The 23,655-nt window shown below is 44.0% G+C and overlaps 1 protein-coding gene across 8 annotated transcripts in view; it reads left to right on the plus strand.

Annotated features, from left to right (window-relative positions):
* Positions 1-23,655, plus strand: part of LOC110488767 (discs, large homolog 3 (Drosophila)) — a 152,216-nt gene that overhangs the window by 82,786 nt on the left and 45,775 nt on the right. For all 8 annotated transcript variants that reach the window (XM_021561115.2, XM_021561120.2, XM_036942925.1 and 5 more), the window contains 5 exons: positions 16,991-17,044; positions 19,250-19,300; positions 21,035-21,159; positions 22,136-22,305; positions 22,724-22,860. In XM_021561115.2, the coding sequence (XP_021416790.1) occupies positions 16,991-17,044; positions 19,250-19,300; positions 21,035-21,159; positions 22,136-22,305; positions 22,724-22,860 (537 nt within the window). The remainder of the gene's footprint in view (positions 1-16,990; positions 17,045-19,249; positions 19,301-21,034; positions 21,160-22,135; positions 22,306-22,723; positions 22,861-23,655) is intronic.

The following is a 23,655-nucleotide window of genomic DNA, read 5'->3' on the forward strand; positions in this document are numbered from 1 at the left end:
ATTCTTAATATCCTACTTCTCATTTCACTGTAGATGGGGTACACCAGCCTTGACATAGCTTTTTCTGTATTTATGACATTTCCTCTCCCTCTGTGCATATGTGTGTCTGTGAATATGCCATATTTGAGGAGAGGTTGGTGGCCATCAGTGTCTTGTCTACACTGTATGATTGCAGCTCTCAAACTCATATTTCCTTTCCTCCCCTGGATTTGTGTTAGTGCCTCGTACACTGTAGTATTACACAGAGTATTTCACTGTGTTCAGTAAGACCCCTAAGACACTGCCTTGCCCAATGTCTTCAGACTACAGAGCATGAGCAATACTGTATACGAATATATTTTATCTCCATTTTTTTATTCTGCTGAACATACATTATATTTGATAACCAGCGTCTGGTGTCATCTCTGCATCTCTCCGTCCCCTGACTGTACTGTAGTACTGTATTTAAGCTTTAGCACAAGCGGGGCCTGTCCAGATTACATGGTGGATTACCATATTACGTTATCAAAGTTTCTAAGTAGTACATGGTCAGCAGGCAGCAGCCCAACGTTGGAGCTGGCAGGGCTCAGCGGGCCATACACAGCAGAGCAATAAGAACTTCATTGGGCACTGATGTAATTGTCTTTATGCATCAGTGTAGCGCCTCTGCTGCTCTGTGCTATTGTGTTATTGTTTTATGACTGGCGGCCGAGTCAAGGCGCCCGATAGTATTTGGGTTGCGGTTGATTTATAAGCATTAGAACGTTGGCGGTTGGCAACCTTACTCAGTGTAGCATTACCATGTCATCTTTATACTAACAGCACAGCAGCCATCTTCTGGCCATTGAAGTAACGTTAGGAACCTTAATGTCCAAGATTAAAAAAACAATTTAAAAAACCTAGTCTAATGCCATTCCTCAACCTTGGCTATAGTTGAGGTGCGATCGATTAATTATTTGAAATCGTAGTGAGTATTTGAGGCCCATCTTTACTGTATAGAGTTAGTCTGAAGAGCTATTCTTAGGAGAGACTACATATACACTATATATACAAAAGTAGGGGGACACCTCTTCAAATTAATGGATTTGGCTATTTCAGCCACACTCGTTGCAGACAGGTGTATAAAATCGAGACCACAACCATGAATCTCCATAGACAAACATTGGGAGTAGAATGGCCTTACTGAAGAGCTCAGTGACTTACAACATGGCACCACCTAGGATGCCACCTTTCCAGCAGGTCAGTTCGTCAAATTTGTGCCCTGCTAGAGCTGCCCCTGTCAACTGTAAGTGCTGTTATTCTGAAGTGAAAACGTCTAGGAGCAACAACGGCTCAGCCGTGAAGTTGTAGGGTCACACAAGCTCACAGAACGGAACTGCCAAGTGCTGAAGCGTGCAGCACTTAAAAATTGCCTGTTCTAAGTTGCAACACTCTCTACCTAGTTCCAAACTGCCTCTGGAAACAACCTACCCAACTTTATGAGCAACACACAACTACCACCTGGAAACACCACAAGTATGCACTTGACATACAATAGGAATTCATTAAACTTTTAAAACATTGCAACTGTGTGAATGTTCACTGAATGCCAATTAGACCGGTTGTTTATATTCTGGCAGCCTAAAACCTACCCAACCACTCCGAATAATTAATTACCTTACCATGAGCAGGTAATTAAAGGGATAGTTTGACATTTTGGCAATTTATAGATACCATTTTTATGTCCCTGCGTGCAGTTTGAATGTGTTAGACTGGAAGTCTAAAGGAACAGCTAGCATGCTAGTTGTTCCTGTACGCAGAGACATAAAAATGGTATCCATGAGTTAATCTGTCTCTGGGTAAGTAGAAAAAAAGTGTGACATTGTGTCAATTAAGCCCATCTTCCCTTTAATGGAAAATTCCACCCCAAAACTATAGTTTGGTATTTGTTTCATTAGTCCATTGTTGACATAGTCCCAAAATGTTTTGCTTTTCAACACCTAAGTTTTCAATAAATGTAACTTTCAAAATACAAATACTGAAAGATAGTTTTGGGGTGGAGTTTTCCTTTAAGTAAGCTAAGTTGAGAGCCTATGAAAGTCTCTGAGAGGGTTTTGTGCATGCAGGAACAGTCATGTATGTTTTTTTACATAGTAGTGTAGTTTAACAGGAAGAATAAACCAATATCACGATATGCCTCGCTCATGTCGACATCAAACATATCAAATAATATCAAATCAAATTATCGATATTGGTCCCCACCACAAGCAAATACAGTAAAGGCCTGTTGTCTGTTATTTAGGGTTAACTATGGTTCTTTAACCTCAGGCTGATACTGTCCTTTTGAAACCTGAGTCCCCCAAAACTCATTACAAGTGAAGAAAGAGCTGTGATGCTTCAAGAAGCAGTGTTTCAAAATAAAAAAAGCAGTTTATTATGTGATATTAGTCATTGTGATTTTCAGAAGGGCTGCTTCAGGAAATAGGAAAAGATACTTGAACTCCCATTAAGCCTTTGTAATAGCAGATGCCCCAGTGGGGCTCTCTAAATGTATATTTGGAGCAGGAAAGCCACGGCTGGATGGGCTTGGACCAGGGATTCGTTGCCTGATCTCAGTCGTCTCAGTCTGTCTATTGGCCCATGGTAATGTCACAGAGCTCAGGCTCCTACAGTTGGTCACTGAATGTGCAGGGATATTTGTGTCAATGAATCGCATAGATGATCAACGATCAGTTGAATGGCCTGATCATTCATGGGTCTCAGTTTCACTCTTGCCAGCCTTTTACAAAATGAAAGATTCACTGAGGGCATCTGCGTGATGTCTAAGCACTAATCTTAGCCACAGTATCTTGGAGATGGCCCTAATTTGTAGTTGAACTGAATTACATAATATCCTAGTACATATCCCTGTGTTAGAATAAGTAAGGCAGTAATGTTGAGCACTGCCTTCCTACACATGAAGCCATAAGACGTCTTCAGCTGTGTCTCTGTCTGTCCCTGGGGCAGAGGACCTTGAGGAGGGTAGAGGAGGGGAGGAGACAGTGTTGCCATGGTGCAGTCTCAACCAGAGCTGTACATTAGCTCTGCTGCTCGGCTAATTACGGAGAGAGACTGCAATGTTGAGGCGCAGACAGGCAAAGGACTTTTTTCAGCAAAGGATTTTTTGATATCGCATAGATATGGAGGACATGTAGTACACATGTGTAAGTTACACAGTTACACATTTCATACATTTTATTTTATTTTATAAACATGAATTAGGATTTACTTCAGATGAATTTGAAGGACAGAATCAAATACTATAGGTCCTACTACCAAGGATGCTGTTTGAGGTAGAGGCAGCTAGTGGAGGAGTGAGGAGCCATTCTGGTTCTAGTTGTGGTGCTGCTTCCCTCTCCTCTCCTGTGTTACCTGGCGTACCACTTGTGTAACACAGAGAGGTCTTCCAAGCAGCCGAGCCCCAGAGCCTTGCTGTGAATAGGCTGCTGGAGAGGCTGCAGATCATGATCAGCCAGTTTAGAAAACCCAATATGGGCCGCTGTGGATTAATGTTCCCCATTTAAAAATTCCAATGATGTAATCAGCCAAATCCAAGCATCGCATTTTCTCATTGGAATATCTCCGAGCCCGATGACGCGACTGGCAGGGATGGGGGGGGGGGGGGGGGGGGGGGTTTGGCAGAGAGAAGAGGACGGAAGGAGGGGTGGAGAGGCTCGGAAGCGAGAGGAATATTGCAATATTAGGCCATGCACTTTGAACCCCGGATTGTCATCTCCTGTGGATGCTGTCTTCCTGGCAGGCTGACCAGATGATGCCATGGTTACATGTGGTTGCACTGCAAGTTACAGCGCATTATCAAAATGAAGCCAATGACACCACAACGCCAGATTGCTCTCTCTTGTGCCCAGGAGACGAAAAGCTGTTAGAGATTTGGTCATTTTGAAAACTCATCCTAGCTATTATGGCCATGGTGAGTATAGTATTCAGCATATTTTCATGTCTGTTATAACAGATCCTTATTATGTTTTTACTGCAGTTGAATACTCCAAATGATTGTTATTCTTGATGTTCAGATCATGACCCTCCTCTGTGTTGTGCAGATATAAAGACCTCCATCTATTCCTCTTGTCTAAGCGTCCTCAGAGGGTACTAGTGATGAGCTGCTGGAGTCCTATATGGAATTACAACAGAGTTGCTTCATGGGAAGCAATTCTTTGACATGCAGAGGATTTTCATTTAGCCAATGTTAGCATAGTAAGGGAATTATATAGTTTATCTTAACCTTCTTGTACTGTATATTCAAATCTTGATTTACATTTGAGTATTATCAATATTATACTTTTGAATATTTATATTTTCTGGCTACAGTACTTAACAGTATCTAGTGCTACGATGCTGTGTGGTGCTCTTATGTTGTTTTCCATGGTCTGACTGAAGGCTTCTGAACAAAGGCCAGTCCTTACCATCGGATCAGAGGCCTCTATGCTGAAAGGTTACAACTTCAAAGCCTCTTGTTGTCTGTCTGTGCTCTGATCAGTGTTTGCGTCATATGTCCATGCCCAAATGACGGTTGCTCTGACTCTGATCTGCTCTGATCTGTGCTGAGACACAGTCCTCCATGAGGCCTGTGTGTCGTGATCCAACCTGAGGTGTTCTGCAGGAGAAGAAGAGACGAGAAAATCTGGGCCCTCAACAGGAGGCAGATTGGCTTGGCAATCCCCAAAGTGATACAAACGTTTGAAACAAAGGACCCTTTTTTCCCACCGCCGTTTCATTTGGCAGGAAATACACCAGCATATGGACAAAAGTGCATGAATGTATTCATAATTGTGCATTAGTTTTTAGCCACAGTTTTTGTTGCCTTTTGTTTTCCTACTTTACTGTAATTCTTCATCACTTTCAACACCTTCGCGCTTTGCCAGCCAACGTGAACGCGGGCAGGGCAGGCAGTGAATGGAGCTGTGTGTGGGTGTTTTCGGAGTCGAGGAATAAAGACCTGCTGAGCCCTGTGGGCCATGATGACTGGAGGGGAAAGAGGGGAGGGGAGCTGCTGGGCTGTTTGTACTGCCACAGGGGCACCACCTGGGACCGGCCTCTGCCTGCTCTCCATCCTCTCTCCATCTTGGCCAGGGTCAGAAGTGGCTCTGTCATCTGCACTGGTTGTTTTAACAGTAGATCAAAGATGATCCGTGTGTGACAACCCCTTAGTCCCACATGTACAGTGTTCTTCCCCTACCGACCAACTGGCTCCCTCTGCTTCCCTCCCCATCTCCCCATGGCTCGCAGGTTCAGCTTAATGATTCAAATGATGGTCTTTTTTTAAAGAAACAAATTAATCATAATTTGTTTTGGTGCTTTTTTGAGCGGACGATGTTGTTGTGTTTATATGGGTGGTACTGTGTCTGGTGGTGCTTAGGCAGGGATGGCCTGGAAGGGATCAGCTGGCCCTCTGCCCCCGAGTGACACACCAACATACTCAACGGTCAAAGGTCACACTGTGTAGTGCCAAAATAAGCTGCCAAAATAAGGCCATCATGTCACGAAACACTCACTCGTAATCCTCATCGTCACAGAGAAACAGCCCATGTTCTATGATCAGAACACAACCATAGAATCATAGAATCCTGTATTTCATATGTCATTGACTATGGATGACAAAACATTATTATAGTCAGCGAGCTTCAAAATGGCAGCGTAGTGCTGTACACTGTCGCTGGCGCTCACTGAGAACAGGCAGAATCCCAAACAGCACAGAAGTGTTGCTCTCAGCTTAGCAACAAGGGGTAGCAACCAGCCGAGAGAGAGCTGCCTGGAAGCTAGCATGCTGCAGAGATCTCTGATGTAGAGGGAGAATTTTACCCCCTCCAGATCAGTGCCATGTTAATGGGTTTGAGAGTGCATCCACCGTTTTTTGTATTGTTATTATTATAATTTCTAGTAATAATAATTTCTAGTAATAATAATTGTCCATAACAACGTTATGACGCACATCTGTTGGTGCTCATTTTAAGCAACCCGTCAATCAATCTGACATCTATCTGAGGAGCGGAGGAGCCTGTTGCAGTCAGACTGTGGTCAACATAGTGCACTACATAAGGAATAGTGTGCCAATTCGGACACGTTCAGTGTAATAGTGAGTGGAAATGATTAGAGCAGACTGATGGACGGAGGTGGGTCAAGTAACCTGGCACCAGTAGCATCCGACAGACAGGGTTGGGGGTAGATTAAATTATCAACCCAGATTCTTCTGATTCTCTCTCCATACCGCACAGCATAATCCACAGACCAGGCAGCAGCTGCCACTGCCCCGGGCATCCCAAGAAATAAACACTGACCACACATAGACAACATTAATACAACACATGGACAACCCTAATACAACACATGGACGACCCTAATACCACACATGGACAACCCTAATACAACACATGGACAACCTTCTTACAGCACATGGACAACCCTAATACAACACATGGACAACCTTACAACACATGGACAACCCTAATACAACACATGGACAACCCTAATACAACACATGGACAACCCTAATACAACACACATTTAAATACAAGCTTACATGATTGCATGGACACATGCACGCATATACACACACACACACACACACACACACACACACACACACACACACATCTAAGCCATAGCCTACACACACCCATGAACACGCTAGGGCTGGGAATTACCAGGGACATCACGATACTTAGGTGACGATATGACATGTATTGCGATTCTCACGATTCTATATGTATTTCAATTCGATACTGTGATTTTATTGTGATTCGATGCTCCAAACATATTTCTCACCATATGTCTGCTGCAGAGGGACGAGAGAGAGACATGAAAAAAACGAGTTTTGATCAGTTATGAAAAAAAAGTGCTGAAAACAAATTGGCTCACTATTTAAAAAGAAGATGGAGAACAAGGAAAATACTGGAGTTTTGGTGCAGGTACAGTCAACTAGCGCAAAAATAATATTGCGATATTGTCACAATAATACGATATATATCGTCCAAAATAATATCCGATATGTAACTGTATCGATTTTTTCCCCCCTCATCACTAATTCACACATGCACACATACTCACACACACATTTAAATGCAAGTCTGTATTCACACATGCGTGCATCCACTCATATACACACATATATGCCAGCCTACATACAGTATATACTGTACATGTACCATCACCACATACAGTGCCTTGCAAAAGTATTCAGACCCCTTGGATTTCTTCTCATTTTATTGTGTTACAAAGTGGGAATCAAATATATTTAATTGTTCTTTTTTTGTCAACAATCTACACAAAACACTGTAATGTGGAAGAAAAAAATCTAACAATTTTGAAAGATTAATAGAAATTAAATAACTAAAATATAGTTGTTGTACAAGTATTCAGCTCTTTGAGTCACTACATGTTAGAAACACATTTGGCATTGATTACAGCTGTGAGTCTTCTTGGGTAAGTCTATAAGAGCTTTGCACACCTGGATTGTGCAATATTTGCCCATTAATATTTTCTAAATTCTTCAAGCTGTGTCAAGAAGTTGAGGATCATGGCTAGACAGCAATTGTCAAGTGTTGCCATAGATTCTTGAACCGATTTAAGTCAAAACTGTAACTTTGCCACTCAGGAACCTTCACTGTCTTCTTGGTAAGCAACTCGAGTATAGATTTGGCCTTGTGTTATAGGTTATTGTCTTGCTGAAAGGAGAATTCCTCTCTCAGTTTCTATTGTAAAGCAGGCTGAAGCAGGTTTTCTTCTAGGATTTTGCTTGTGCTTAGCTCCATCCCATTTATTTTTGTCCTAAAAAACTCAGTATTTCTTTTTGTCCTAAAAAACCCAGTATTTGCTGATGTCAAGCATACCCATACTGTACCATGATGCAGTCACCACCATGCTTGAAAATAAGGATGCAGTTACTCCGTTGTGTTGGATTTGCTCCAAACATAAGGCTTTGCATTTAGGGCATAAAGGTTATTCCTTTGCTGTGTTTTTTTTGCACAATTACTTTAGTGTCTTGTTTCATACAAGATGCATGTTTTGGAATATTTGTATTCTATATATTTGTATTCTTCTTTTCACTCTTTCATTTAAGTCATTATTGTGGAGTCTCTACAATGTTTTTGATCCATCCTCAGTTTTCTACGATTACAGACATTGAACTCTGTAGCTGTTTTAAAATCACCAATCATCACGGTAACATCGCTGAGCAGTTTCATTTCTGTCCTGCAGCTCAGTTCAGAAGGACGACTGTATCTTTGTGCCTGTGTGGTTTAATATAAAATACACAGCATAATGATTAACTTCACCATGCTTAAAGAGTTATTTAATGTCTGATTTGTTTTTGTTAGCCATCTACCAATCACTGCCCTTCTTTATGAGGCTTTCTAAAAGCTCCCTGGTCTTTGTAGTTGAATCTGTGCTTGAAATTCAATACTTGACTGAGGGACCTTACAGATGTTGTATGTAGGGAGGACAGAGGAACGGTTAGTCATTCAAAAATCATGTCAACCCCTATTATTTCACAGAGTGAGTCCATGTAACTTATTGTGTGATTTTTTTTCTTTAAACAAATTTTACCACTGAACTATACCGAACAAAAATATATAAATGAAACATGCAACAACTTCAATAAATTACAGTTCATATAAGGAAATCAGTCAATTGAAATACATTTCATATGACTGGGCAAGGGTGCAGCCATGGGTGGGCCTGAGAGGGCATAGACCCACCTACTTGGGAGCCAGGCCCACCCACTGGGGACCCAGGCCAGCTAATCAGAATTTGTTTTCTCCCATAAAAGGGTTTTGTTACATACAGAAATACTCCTCAGCACCCCCAACAGCACCCCCAACATCCCCCCTCGGACGATCCTGCAGATGAAGAAGCCGGATGTGGAGGTCCTGGTCTGGCATGGTTATGTCTTCTGCGGTTGTGAGGCCGGTTCGATGTACTGCCAAATTCTCTAAAATGCCATTGGAGGTGGCTTATGGTAGATAAAGTAACATTCAATTCCCTGGCAACATCTCTGGTGGACATTCCTGCAGTCAGCATCCCTCAAAACTTGAGACATCTGTGGCATTGTGTTGTGTGACAAAATTGCACATTTTGGAGTGGCCTTTTATTGTCCCCAGCACAGCTGGGGCTGTGTAATGATCATGCTGTTTAATCAGCTTCTTGATATGCCACACCTGTCAGGTGGATGGATTATCTTGGCAAAGGAGAAATGCTCAATAACAGGGATGTGGACAACATTTGAGAGAAATACTTTTTTTTTTTTTGCGTACGGGACATTTCTGGGTTCTTTAATTTCAGCTCATGAAGAAACATGGGACCAACACTTTGCATGTTGCGTTGATATTTCATATTTTTGTTCAGTATCATTTAGGCTTGACTAAACAAAGGGTCTGAATACTTATGCAATGATTATATTTGATTGAATAATTTGTTATTTGTCCCAACATTTTTCTTTAAATCCATTTTAATCCCACTTTAACACAAAATGTGAAGAAATCCAAGGGTCTGAATACTTTTCAAGGCACAGTACATGCATGCACTCATCAGACACACATTGGCATGCTCCGACTTCATTACCACATAACAGCCTCATGAATACTGAAGCATCCACTGGGAGTGGTATTGTGTGGAGTGCATGTGATAAGTAATATCATTTCAGTGTGTGGCTGTGTCTGTTGTGCTGAAGGTCAGACTAACCACCTCTCTGAGGCTCACCGTGACCACACAGGAAGCTAAGCCTGAGCACGCTTTAGTAATATTACATCAAGATGAGGAGGGAATGTTGCTGACAGCTGTGACCGCCTATTAATTATCATTTCATAAAAATGTGTACGTGCATGTGTGTGTATGTGAGTGTGTGCTTGTGTGTGAATGTGCACGTGTGTGTGTCAGTCTCGCTCTGTGTGAAAGCGAGAGAGAGGATTATACCTGTTTGTGTTTCACAATGCTCAAATCATTCACATCAAATGTGTTCTTCCCATGGAAACCATGGTTTGTAATAGGCATGAACTAATATATTTCCTTGTGCTTCCCACATGTGACTGAATGACTGAAATCAACTGGTATTCTTATTGGGTACGAGGACGACACCCTTTCCTCTATGTCCCTCTATCCCTTCCTCTCGCCTTCCCTCCTTCTCACTCTCCCTTCCGCCTTCTCTCCCTCCTCTCCTATTCTTTCTTCCTGCTCTCCTCTCCCCCGGTCCCTCTGGCAGTGAGCGGGGCCTCAGCTCAGCGTGAATGAGATGTTGGGTGCATGGTAATTGAGTAGGGTATTGATTGGACTGCAGCGTGGCATACGAGAGGCCAATGAAAGCCAGAGGATCAGAGCGAGGCACCACCAACCGACTGACTGCAACACTCATCCCACATTCTACAGGAAACATACAAACCATACACGGCTGACCAGCTCACAGTGACAGTTCATTGTAGATAACGTAGTATTGACGTATTGACATGTAACAATTGTGCTGTAAGCATCAATAGATACTGTAAGGAAGGTTAAGATTGACTCTATTGGACTTGGGCTCACCATTTCTCTATATCAGTAATCAATATGAATGAGTGAAGGCAGAGGAATAATTTCCTAATGCTCCACGTATCATCAGACAAAACAGCCTCCATTACACTGTCTCAGACAGGACTGTATCATCAGACAGAACAGCCTCCATGACCCTGTCTCAGACAGAACATACTTCATTACCATGTATCAGACAGGACTGGACCATCAGACAGAGCAGCCTCCATTACCCTGTCTCAGACAGGACTGTATCATCAGACAGAACAGCCTCCATGACCCTGTCTCAGACAGAACATACTTCATTACCATGTATCAGACAGGACTGGACCATCAGACAGAGCAGCCTCCATTACCCTGTCTCAGACAGGACTGTATCATCAGACAGAACAGCCTCCATTACCCTGTCTCAGACAGGACTGAATCATCAGGAAGAGCAGCCTTCATTATCCTGTCTCGGACAGGACTGTATCATCAGACAGAACAGTCTTCATCACCCTGTTTCAGACAGGACTGGATCAGAGTCACTGTCATATTTCAGTGTGACGTTGTCATTGGTTACAGGACTGCCATACAGTATCAGTGTGCTATGTAAAGGAGGATCGAAGGGTTATTGTCTTGTCAGCATCTCATTGTTATGCACATGCCAAACCCTCCTATACCCCAGGGAACTCGAGGAGTTAAAAACACCATAGAAATAATGCTGCATGAGGAGGAGCTTGGATTTCATTTGAGGTGTGGCCTCGCTATCTATTGCATTGCCAACATATGGCATCATCATACATAGGCTAATATTGTTTGTACTTTATTTTACAGTACTGTTTCCACTGGTATTTACCTGGAGTTGTTGTGCTAACAATAGTTATTTTCATGTAATTACTTCATAAAAAGAATGAATCATAACTGGAATTAAAAATCTGAATGAATCAGATGAACAATTTAAAAGTGTAGCCTCAAACTTCATTCTGTCACAACATAGGATAAACCTTTTTTTTTTAAAGGAATCTAGCTAGGTAGTGGAGACACAGGGCCTCTGGTCGAGTGGGCTCTGATTGACAGTAATGGGGCAGATCTGGACACAGTGTAACTGTTTCATTCATTGCAGGGGGAGGATTGTAGCTACAGTACTAATATGATATAGACAGGCAGTGAGCAGGCAGGCCAGCCAAGCTGAGGCTGTGCCCATGGCCATGCATGTGCAACAGAGAGACTCATAAGCTGCAGTCAGCGTCCTGAGAGGTGAACCAGGGGGAGGCGGCTAAGCGGGCGTGCGAGCACCGGTTGTCATTGGAACACATTGATTATTTAGCCATTTGGACGAATGCTGTGCTCTACGCTTGCCAAGGTTTAGTGGGAGTCTTTGTAGCGTTGCTGTCCAGACTGGCTGCAGCCAAATCAGTGCTGTCAGGTGCAGTGCTGTTTGAAGATAATACATGAGGAAATGAAAGTCTCGGATAAATAATTGAACTGAGGGATGGATCGATAGATAACAATTTGGTGGGAACTAATGAACAGCTGGATGTATAGAGATGAGTGTTTTTGTCTGGAATGGTGCTCAGTTGGGATAGGTTGGTTGTAGTGGTTGTACAGTCAGTCCTGTTGGGAGAGCAGCTTGAGCAGGGTGTGTGTGTGTGTGTGTGTGTGTGTACAGCCTGCCCTGAGCCCTGCACTGCAGTTGGACATAAGTGAACAGCGACAGCTGGCTGGGAAAACATGATTAGTGTTTGAATTAAAAGGAAATTAAGGGATTTATTATAATCTTATCCAGATTTTGGTTAATTCCCCCCATGCCCCTCAGTCACACCCTTCTGCCACATCTGGACGGTTGCCAACATTTTTCACCGGCGTCATCCCCTGTTCCCCTCTGCCCCCCTCGACTCATTTGCCAGCCATCCCCATGTAACCCCCCCTCCCACACACACACACACAGACACACGCACACACACAGGGCTGTGTACAGACCTTTCAGGGGGCAGGTGTTCAAAATGAAAAAAGGGTGCATAGGCCTATTTATTTCTTCAACAACACACTCATCACAAATTGTAAGCAAGCTAGTCACAGTGCCTCCTAAAAACATGATCGGGTGAAAGAAAGTGGGCTGTTAGCTGATCGTTGATGATTGATGTAAATCTGCTAGTTAGCTAGCTTTATCTTATTTTTATTTTTTTTACAGATTGTGATTTATCTTAAATTTTCTTAAATACTTAAATAATAACTTCATAATATAATATGAATAATCTTCTAACTCATGATATATGGCTGGCTGGCTGGCTAGTGGCTTGTGTGGATATTTTAGTATATGTTGGTTAGCTAGAGTCTAAACTACCCGTGTTGCCGCTGCCCTGACACACAAGTGCAACACCCAACTGCTGAAGGGATGGAGTTGGGGTCGAGGGTTATAGATGCAGCCACTCCTCTCTGTCTTTCTGCCTCTCTCTGCTGTGCGTATCAGCCAACCAGACCAAAATATTCATAATGATGTTTATCAAGTGTTAATGCTGCTGTGTGGCAGTACTGTTGATATTTAAACTAGGTAGCTAGCTACACACACTCGACGGGTGACCGCTTCTCATACATGTCTGGATACCGGGCATGCGCAATTTCCGTACAGGGCAGACTGGGAAAACAGGCGCTACCCGAGGCACGCGCAAGCGCTGTACAGGGCAGACTAACAGGCGCAACCAATGGGGTGGAGGTGGATGGTGGCGAACTTGATGACATCACAACAACTTGCTGCAGTGGGTTCAGAACAACAATGAGAAAAACTGTATACAAAAAAATAGATAGTATACCACCACCCAAAAGGGCACTTGGCGAGTGGGAGGGCAAATGGATGTGCTTTGCACAGGTAGACCCCTATCTGTACACGTGCCTGCACACAGACACACACAGACAGCACTGTATGCACCGTCCCCTGTTACTAATCTGTAAATATGTGTTTATCTTGACCTCTGTGAGCCTACATTACAGACTGTGTAAGCCTCTCTCTCTCGGGGACGTGGCCAGTCCAGGGCTCTCACAGTCACAGCAGAAAGAACTGTGTGCTACTTTGTCTCTGTCATAAAGCTGTGTGCTGCCCCACGCTGCTGCCCTGGTCTCGCGGCCCCACACTGCTGCCCTGGTCTCGCGGCCCCACGCTTCTGTCCTGGCCCAGCAGCCCCACACTGCTGCCCTGGCCTCGCGGCCCCACTGCTGTCCTGGCTCAGCAGCCCCACACTGCTGCCCTGGCCTCGCGGCCCCACACTGCTGCCCTGGCCTCGCGGCCCCACGCTGCTGCCCTGGCCCCGCGGCCCCACGCTGCTGCCCTGGCCTCGCGGCCCCACGCTGCTGCCCTGGCCTCGCGGACCCACGCTGCTGCCCTGGCTTCACAGACCCACGCTGCTGCCCTGGCTTCACAGACCCACGCTGCTGCCCTGGCCACGCACTTCTAAAACACACACACACACACTCTGCTGCCCTGGCTTCACAGACCCACGCTGCTGCCCTGGCTTCACAGACCCACGCTGCTGCCCTGTCCACGCGGCCCAACGCTGCTGCCCTGGCTATGCGGCCCAACGCTGCTGCCCTGGCTATGCGGCCCAACGCTGCTGCCCTGTCCACACGGACCCACGCTGCTGCCCTGGCTTCACAGCCCCACGCTTATCAGCCCTCTCCTCCTCAAACCCAACTCCCACTTCAGAGACAACACACCGCTCTGGGGCGGATTTAGGATTACACACACTGAGATCATCTTCCCCTTTCTTTTTGTGTACTTGTTAAGGGAGAAACAGATACTGGGATTACCCTCTTCAATCCCAGACTAGGATGACATTTTTATTTTCAGACTGACTGTCTTGAAACCTTACTAGGTTTATAGTGCTATTATTGTAACATAGTGGTTTCTTTTCAATCATTGATTAGCCAGCTAGGAAGTAACCTCTGTTGCTTATGATAAGCTATTTTGTTCCTGCTGTTGTGTTTGTCATTTGAGGTCCCTTGGCTGTGGCACTGGATTCCGTTCACTAGCTCAGTCCAGTACAATGACAGAGCAGAAATAGTCCCCACTGTTGCCCTCAGGCTCCTTCTCTCCACTACCTTACACACAGCTGCTCAATGGGACCGGTTGGCTGTGGGGGATGAGTACATTTCTTAAAGACTTGGGTGTCTATGGTGCTGTGGCACACGGTGCACTTCTAAAACACACACACACACTTCTAAAAGCATGTGAAGGGAGCTGCTGCTACCGTGTCCCTTTGTTCTCACTAGGCTTTAGGTCTGGTGAGAACATTGCTGTCCTGTATTTTCATGACAAACAGGAAATGCTTAAATGTGTACGGTAAATGTAAAATGTGCACACACAATCACTGTCGCAGGCGTCTGCGGTCCATACGCAGATTACACAAGCCATGTTGTGCTGACTAAGGGACGTTTGTGTTTCTCCACAGCTGGCCAGAGCCATAGAACTAGACTACAGATCTGAAAAAGAGGTCACGTCTTCTGTGTTGGATTTAACAGTTTCCATTAATCAGATAAGTCACTCAGTGAAAATAAAGTTACAAAGCTCTGGAAAGTTTTAGAGAAACTGGGGTGTAGCATGATGATGAATGATGCCAATCAAAGCGAGTGGGGCTTGATGCTTTCGTCTTACGACTCCAGTATTTAGCCTTTTCTGCTCAAACCAGCTGTGATTGTATGTGTGCGTATTTAAGTACCATGGTCCAGCATTAAAGGACTGTTATAACTCGAGCTATAATATAAAGGGTGTGGTTCTTTTGTCTCAGACTGTGACCTGTTCTATTGGAGTGTTGCACCCCGCTTGCATCTCCTTTGCCTGTGAGTCCTGTGTGAGAGAAGTGTCAGGTAGGAATACAAGAGCCGTGATCAAGTGATCCTTTAATGCCGTCACTAGGGGGAGAGACGCCACGGAAATAAATGAGCAACCGAGAGTCTGTGCCACGAAAGCAATCATCCCGTAACTGCAATGACCTCCCGACGCGTTTAAAGCAGTCATGTAATATCACAGGCCATAGGCTGCCTCATCACACAGCCAAAACATGGAGAATGCATGCATGCTCATCGTGTGTGGCGATAGAGGTTGGTGGAAGAAGATTAGAATCAATGGGGATCAATAGGAGTGGATCCACTTTGAAAAGCCCCAAGAACCTGGCAGTGTGCAAATAGTGAACACTGGGGGGGGGGGGGGGGGGGGACAATAAGGGGGAGGCGGAGGGAGGAGGTAGTGAGTGACTAGTAGCTTCTTTTTGCTGGACCTAAGGTAGCATTGGTCCCCTAGCTGCACCGTCAGCAGCATCACCTCACCCCCACAGCTCAATCAGATCAATAGAGAGAACGCAGCCAGTGTTCCAGGACTCTGTGCTGTGCTATAAGGAGAGGCCATTACTGCTGGTCAGCCCTGTGTCCAGTCTACTGTGGGGCTATGTCCCGCTCATCCTCCGTCTCCTCAACTGAGAGCTGTTAGTCTTTTATGTAACATTTATTTGAGTATAGCATTCACATCACCTTGTGAGGGGACATTTTATAAGAATAAATTATGTCTATAACTGCCACTGTGAGAGGCATATCTTTGCAGTGCCCTCTCCTGCACTCTGCTTTGTCTGGTGCCCCCTCCACAGGATCATAACGTCTCCTCTGATACAACATGCGTGGGATGTTGGGAAATGAACACCAGCCACTAGGTGGCGTAATGGAGCCTGAACAGCCTGATTGTCTTCCTAAGATAACTAATTCTGATATAGAGATACAACACAGAATGCAACAGTTTTTGAGTCTTACAGACCAAATAGACCAGCCATTCAAACAGGTGAACAGCGGTCCGGAATGGGGTCAATACGGACCACGGGTCCCAACTTTTTTTAGGAACTCAGTCGGGCCTCCAATCCTTGGTGTCACATACGACATGGAAAAATGTGTAGAATTGCAGGAAATTAGCTTTAAAACTGAAAAATGTTCTCTTCGCCAACAAGAAGGGTGTGAACAGTTTGGGGTTAATCAATTACAATATCCATCTGGACCTTTGCCACTTAGGACATTTGTGTGACCAGACCTTCTGAAATGGTACTTGAGTACCCTGCAATAGACCATCAAAACATAGATGTAGTGTTGGATGCCAGACTTCAAGTTGTCATTTCCAGTGTGTTAGAACAGGAAGTGGTACGGTACAGTATGAGATGGTTATGATATCCTAGACAATGACCCAATGGTCCCAACATACACACAGTTTGTTCAAATGGAGTTTTACACAGGAAGCAGGCAATTATAACACTGCTGGTCTCTTTTCCCCACTCCTCATTCTCAGTCCTCACACCTACTGTAGCCATCATCTACCCATCCCTAGCGAGACACAAACACACACACACCGACTGTTCCCATGACATCCACTTACTGGCACCTAGCTGACTGATGATGTGTGATCTGCCAGCCTCACACACGCACACACACGCGCTTAGGTAATGTTGTATCTCTTTATCTATCTTTGCAGGCGAACCCTCCCCCCGTCATCGTCAACGCAGACTCACTGGATGCAGGCCCTTATGTAAATATTTGTTCTGTTGTCTCTGTGTGTGGATGGAGTATCTATTCTGTTGTCTCTGTGTGTGGATGGAGTATCTATTCTGTTGTCTCTGTATGGATGGAGTATCTATTCTGTTGTCTCTGTGTATGGATGGAGTATCTATTCTGTTGTCTCTGTGTGTGGATGGAGTATCTATTCCGTTGTCTCTGTGTGTGGATGGAGTATCTATTCTGTTGTCTCTGTGTGGATGGAGTATCTATTCTGTTGTCTCGGTGTGTGGATGGAGTATCTATTCTGTTGTCTCTGTGTGTGGATGGAGTATCTATTCTGTTGTCTCTGTGTGTGGATGGAGTATCTATTCTGTTGTCTCTGTGTATGGATGGAGTATCTATTCTGTTGTCTCTGTGTATGGATGGAGTATCTATTCTGTTGTCTCTGTGTGTGGATGGAGTATCTATTCTGTTGTCTCTGTGTGTGGATGGAGTATCTATTCTGTTGTCTCTGTGTATGGATGGAGTATCTATTCTGTTGTCTCTGTGTGTGGATGGAGTATCTATTCTGTTGTCTCTGTGTGTGGATGGAGTATCTATTCTGTTGTCTCTGTGTGTGGATGGAGTATCTATTCTGTTGTCTCGGTGTGTGGATGAAGTATCTATTCTGTTGTCTCTGTGTGTGGATGGAGTATCTATTCTGTTGTCTCTGTGTATGGATGGAGTATCTATTCTGTTGTCTCTGTGTGTGGATGGAGTATCTATTCTGTTGTCTCTGTGTGTGGATGGAGTATCTATTCTGTTGTCTCTGTGTATGGATGGAGTATCTATTCTGTTGTCTCTGTGTGTGGATGGAGTATCTATTCTGTTGTCTCTGTGTGTGGATGGAGTATCTATTCTGTTGTCTCTGTGTGTGGATGGAGTATCTATTCTGTTGTCTCTGTATGGATGGAGTATCTATTCTGTTGTCTCTGTATGGATGGAGTATCTATTCTGTTGTCTCTGTGTATGGATGGAGTATCTATTCTGTTGTCTCTGTGTGTGGATGGAGTATCTATTCTGGTGTCTCTGTGTGTGGATGGAGTATCTATTCTGTTGTCTCTGTGTATGGATGGAGTATCTATTCCGTTGTCTCTGTGTGTGGATGGAGTATCTATTCTGTTGTCTCGGTGTGTGGATGGAGTATCTATTCTGTTGTCTCTGTGTGGATGGAGTATCTATTCCGTTGTCTCTGTGTGTGGATGGAGTATCTATTCTGTTGTCTCTGTATGGATGGAGTATCTATTCCGTTGTCTCTGTGTGTGGATGGAGTATCTATTCTGTTGTCTCTGTGTGGATGGAGTATCTATTCTGTTGTCTCTGTGTATGGATGGAGTATCTATTCTGTTGTCTCTGTGTGTGGATGGAGTATCTATTCTGTTGTCTCTGTATGGATGGAGTATCTATTCTGTTGTCTCTGTGTGTGGATGGAGTATCTATTCTGTTGTCTCTGTGTGGATGGAGTATCTATTCTGTTGTCTCTGTGTGTGGATGGAGTATCTATTCTGTTGTCTCTGTGTGTGGATGGAGTATCTATTCTGTTGTCTCTGTATGGATGGAGTATCTATTCTGTTGTCTCTGTATGGATGGAGTATCTATTCTGTTGTCTCTGTGTATGGATGGAGTATCTATTCTGTTGTCTCTGTGTGTGGATGGAGTATCTATTCTGTTGTCTCTGTGTATGGATGGAGTATCTATTCTGTTGTCTCTGTGTGTGGATGGAGTATCTATTCTGTTGTCTCTGTGTGTGGATGGATGTGCCTCACGGTCGCAGCATATAAGATCACATTTACTCACCATGTGGACCTATTTCATTATCTCTATTGAGCTGCCTCTACAGCATGAATATGATGCAGTTATGCATTTAGTATGGTAATGCAAGAGATTGAAATAGTTTCTACTGTATTCCTGTAGGATTTGTGGATTGAGGAAAGCCTAATATTAATAGTAAACATGATTATATTTGTGTGTTCATTGTCAAAATCTGGATATAATAGCCAAAGCCAGCAATGCTATTTGTTTTATGTATGTCTATGTTTAATTCTGTGGTTATTAAAAATGATTGTATTGAGATGAAAGATTAGTCCATTTTTTATGTTCATTTTCTGTTTTGTATTATTTCTAGGATGTTTTCATGTGGGCTGTTAATACATGATGCTGATGATGTAACTGACCTGTATGTGTTTTGTGTTGACAGGTAAATGGCAGTGATGGGATGTTTAAATATGAAGAGATCATCTTGGAGAGGGTGAGTTTCACTAACACCTTTATAACCACTCATTATTTGAACGTCTTGTGATCAAATGTATTCTTTTCAAAGCCTTTTGTTAAACACGTGAGCTTTTCCCACTAGATGGCACTAATAAGTTCTCTTTGGCTTTATTAAGGTTTCTCAGTGCAGTAAATGTTGCTATTCTCATTCACCCCTTTAAATTTGTGTGTATTAGGTAGTTGTTGGGAAGTTTTTAGATAACCTGTTAGATATTACTGCCCTGTCGGAACTAGAAGTACAAGCATTTCGCTACACTCGCATTAACATCTGCTAACACACATCTGCTGTGTATGTGACCCATAACATTTGATTTGATATACAAAGAGTACTGGTATTGAGTCAATGTGTAGGAGTACAAGGTAGTTGAGGTAATTAAGGTCAAATGTACACGTAGGTACGCGTCAAAGTGAATAGGCAATGAGGATCGATAATAAGTAGCAGCAGCGTATGCACATCGTCATCGTCAGACCACTATAGGCCTCATACTGCACCTTTCAAAAGCACACACATTAAATAGTTCAGAAGCAAAAGCCATCTCCCCCTACACACACACTCTCAGGACCCTTGACAGTTGCACTTGTCAGTGACAGAGTTCAGTCTATAGTGGAGCGCAGACATACTTTATGTTCCTGCTCTTGTTATTCCACCCACAGATAGGTGCAGAGCTGTTTTCTCCATCTCCCTCTCCGAGTGGCATTTCTGCATGCAGAGGCTTAAATAAACTAGATAAAATCACACTTTAAAAGGTCTGTGGGTGTGGAACATTTGGTGGTCGGGCCCAGTGCACTCCTTTTGGCTCAGGAGCAGCGCACTGGGAGGCCTCAGCCTCGCTCTGTCCTAATTGGTTGTGACCGTTTCTCATTAATTATAGAAAATAATAAAGTGAAGTCTTTTCTCAGTTGTCTTGTTTGGAGCCTGTCTCTGCAGCTGTCAGATAGAACAGCACGCCTGGGCCTACTGGATCCAAATGGGTGCTTTGCCATTCTGGGGGAGAGGTGGGGGAAAGGGGGGTACATATAGAGAAAAAAGGGAAGTTTTGTACCATTCAAGTCTTTAGAGAAATGAGGCTTCGCTGACTCTCATCTTCTCTTCTACTTATGAATCTTAAACAAAACAATTACACCCAAACCATTTGGACAGCTTCATCTTATATACATTTAGAATAAAGTGACTTGATCTTAGAATGTAGTTTGTAGTATGAAGTAAATTCATTGTGAGGAAGATGCACACACACATGCATGAGAAAGTGCCATGGTTATCAGTAATGTTGAATTCCCCTGAGCGCTCTTCATAGATCACATGTTCCCCTGAGACTTCAATACCATTAAGAAGAAGCCCCTTCTCCCCCCTTCAGTCCACACACCTTGAGTGGGACGGGACCCATCACTTAGTAGAGCTCTGTGTGCCTGCATGCACGTGTGTGAAAGTGTGCACGGGCTGCACGCCAGAGGAGGCTGGTATAATGAGCTATAGGAGGATAGGCTTATTATAATGGCTGGAATAGAATAAATGGAAAGCAGTCAAACATGTGGTTTCCATATTTTTGGTGTGTTCCATCCATTCCATCCATTCCAATGAGCTCTTCCTCCTATAGCTGCCCCCACCAGGCTCCTCTGCTTCACGCTCACAGATGACGCTGGGCCTCTGCTTCACGTGCGTGTGTCTCTCTATTGTATCTCTTCTATGTGTAATGCCTCATAACCACTGCAGGGTAACTCTGGCCTGGGCTTCAGCATCGCTGGGGGGATGGACAATCCACACATCCCAGATGACCCAGGGATCTTCATCACCAAGATCATCCCTGGAGGAGCTGCAGCTATGGATGGCAGGCTGGGGTGAGTTAGTCCCCCCCCTTCTCTCTCACTCCACCATTTCCCTCTCGCCAGGCAGTCAGAGGTGTGTGTGTGTGTGTGGGTGGCAGTGCCTCTACAGCCCACTGCCCCCAGGCTCTGTCTGTGTTTCCACTAAGTTGTGATTCACTGGAAAGCCAAAGTCTAAAACATGCAAATGATGATCTCGAGTGCTTTCGGTGTACTGCCGGCCTATGTGTTATTTATTTTATTTAACCTTTATTTAACTAGGCAAGTCAGTTAAGAACAAATGTTTATTTACAATGACGGCCTGCCCCGGCCAAACCCGGACGGCGCTGGGACAATTATGCGCCGCCCTATAGGACCCCCTATGTGATACAGCCTGGATTCAAACCAGGGACTGTAGTGATGCCTCTTGCACTGAGATGATATTACAGTGCCTTATTACACATGATATGCCTTATTACACATGATATCACAGTGCCTTAGACCACTGTGCCACTCTGGAGCCCAGTTTGTGTTTGTTTTTCTGTGTGTTTGTGCAGTTGACTAGTCTGACTAGTATGTTGATTCTATCCATATTGTACAGCCTGTCGATTGACATTAATTCCATAATTATGATTCAGTAGGCAAACGGATAAATCATCATATAGTGTAGATACAGTGAGTGTACAAAACAATAAGAATGCATACTCTTTCCATGACCTAGACTGACCAGGTGAAAGCCATGATCACTTATTGATATCATTTGTTAAATCCACTTCAAATCAATGTAAATGAACAGGAGGAGGTTAAATAAGCATTTCTATGCCTTGAGACATGGATTGTTTGTGTGCGCCATTCAGAGGGTGAATGGGCAAGATAAAATATTTAAGTGCCTTAGAACTCAGCATTAGGAAGGTGTTCTTAATGTTTTTGTACACAGTGTATATTATGTATGTGTATATACAGTACTAACAGCGTTGTAAAATATGAAGGTTGTTTCCCCTCGTCTCCCCAGGGTGAATGACTGTGTGCTGCGTGTGAATGAGGTAGATGTGTCTGAGGTGGTTCACAGTCGGGCGGTAGAGGCCCTGAAAGAGGCTGGCCCTGTGGTCAGGCTGCTGGTCAGGAGAAGACAGGCCCCTCCTGAGACCATCCTGGAGATCAACCTGCTTAAGGGGCCCAAAGGTCAGCTATATGTAGTACATATATGAATGAATCCTCATTTTGAGGGCCAGGATTTTCTTGGCCCCTATAACTTAACTGTAATGTATATATGAATATGTATATATGAATAGCGGGTAAATAGTAATTTTGTTGTCTCTTGGTGTCTTTTCTAATGTATTTTATATAAAACATTTTATTTAGAATTGAATATAATATCTTCTGTTGTTCTTGTCTATAACTCTTCTTTACAGGAAGAGTAGCTGCTGCATGTGCAGTATCTGATGGGGATCCTAATAAACTAAACTAAATTCCCCTGGGTAATTCTAGGTCAACTCTGAAATTGGAACATTTAGATTATTTTTGAGAATTTGAATTGTCCCCATTGAAGATTTTGTGCAATTTTCTGTTCTTGACTGTCCTCTGCGCTTCTCACCCCCAGGCCTTGGCTTCAGCATTGCTGGGGGGATCGGCAACCAGCACATCCCAGGAGACAACAGCATCTACATCACAAAGATCATTGAGGGTGGGGCTGCACAGAAAGACGGACGGCTGCAGACCGGAGACCGCCTGCTAGCTGTAAGAACACATATCAGTTGCATCTTTGTTCATTACCTGGGCTTACCCCTGCTTCGATGTAGCAGAGGTGGTTTGGTGAAGCCAGAGTGAATGCCTAGACTTAAGCTCAGCAGCCTAACACAGTCTTTAATTGTGTAGAAACCCCGGGTTCCACACACAGTCAATTACACAGACCTACGATACTGAGCTCTAATGGATGCCCTAGAACAGTCTTGATTCCCTTACTGTTTAGTGATCCATACCCTGCACACATCAGGACACTGCCACTTTGGTGGGTGCCTCTGTGCCCATCCCTGGACGTTTCTCAAGAGAGCCAGGCGGGGCGACGCGCATCAGCGTTTATGGCCCTGTGTGTGATTGATACGGTGCTGGAGACTGGGTTCAAACAGCCCAGCTGCTCCCCGGGCATATTCTGTTCTACACCGGCAAAAGATAAAGAGAACCACCTCCCAGGCTGAATGAGTGACTACGCTGTTAGAAAAATATGAGATGTGTTTAAGACTGCCATAAATAAGAACAAAGCCATTAAGCACTGCTACCTTTGTTCGGGGAAGAGCTGTGAGTGACTATAGCTGCCCAACACTGAATCCCCACTGCACTGTTTTCATCACAGTACACTTCTGGACGGATGGCCGTATCATTTGTGCTATTTGATCAAAGTTTATCCCTGAAATCCATGCATTTATCTGTCGACACAATGATGCAGATGTGGCGGCTCCGTAAATAAGTAATCTCTTGCAACTGTACCTATATGGAGCAGCTCTGTTCAAAACCTTTGAAATATTATCACATACT

Source organism: Oncorhynchus mykiss, chromosome 14 (assembly GCF_013265735.2).
Source record: "Oncorhynchus mykiss isolate Arlee chromosome 14, USDA_OmykA_1.1, whole genome shotgun sequence".
NCBI lineage: Eukaryota > Metazoa > Chordata > Actinopteri > Salmoniformes > Salmonidae > Oncorhynchus > Oncorhynchus mykiss.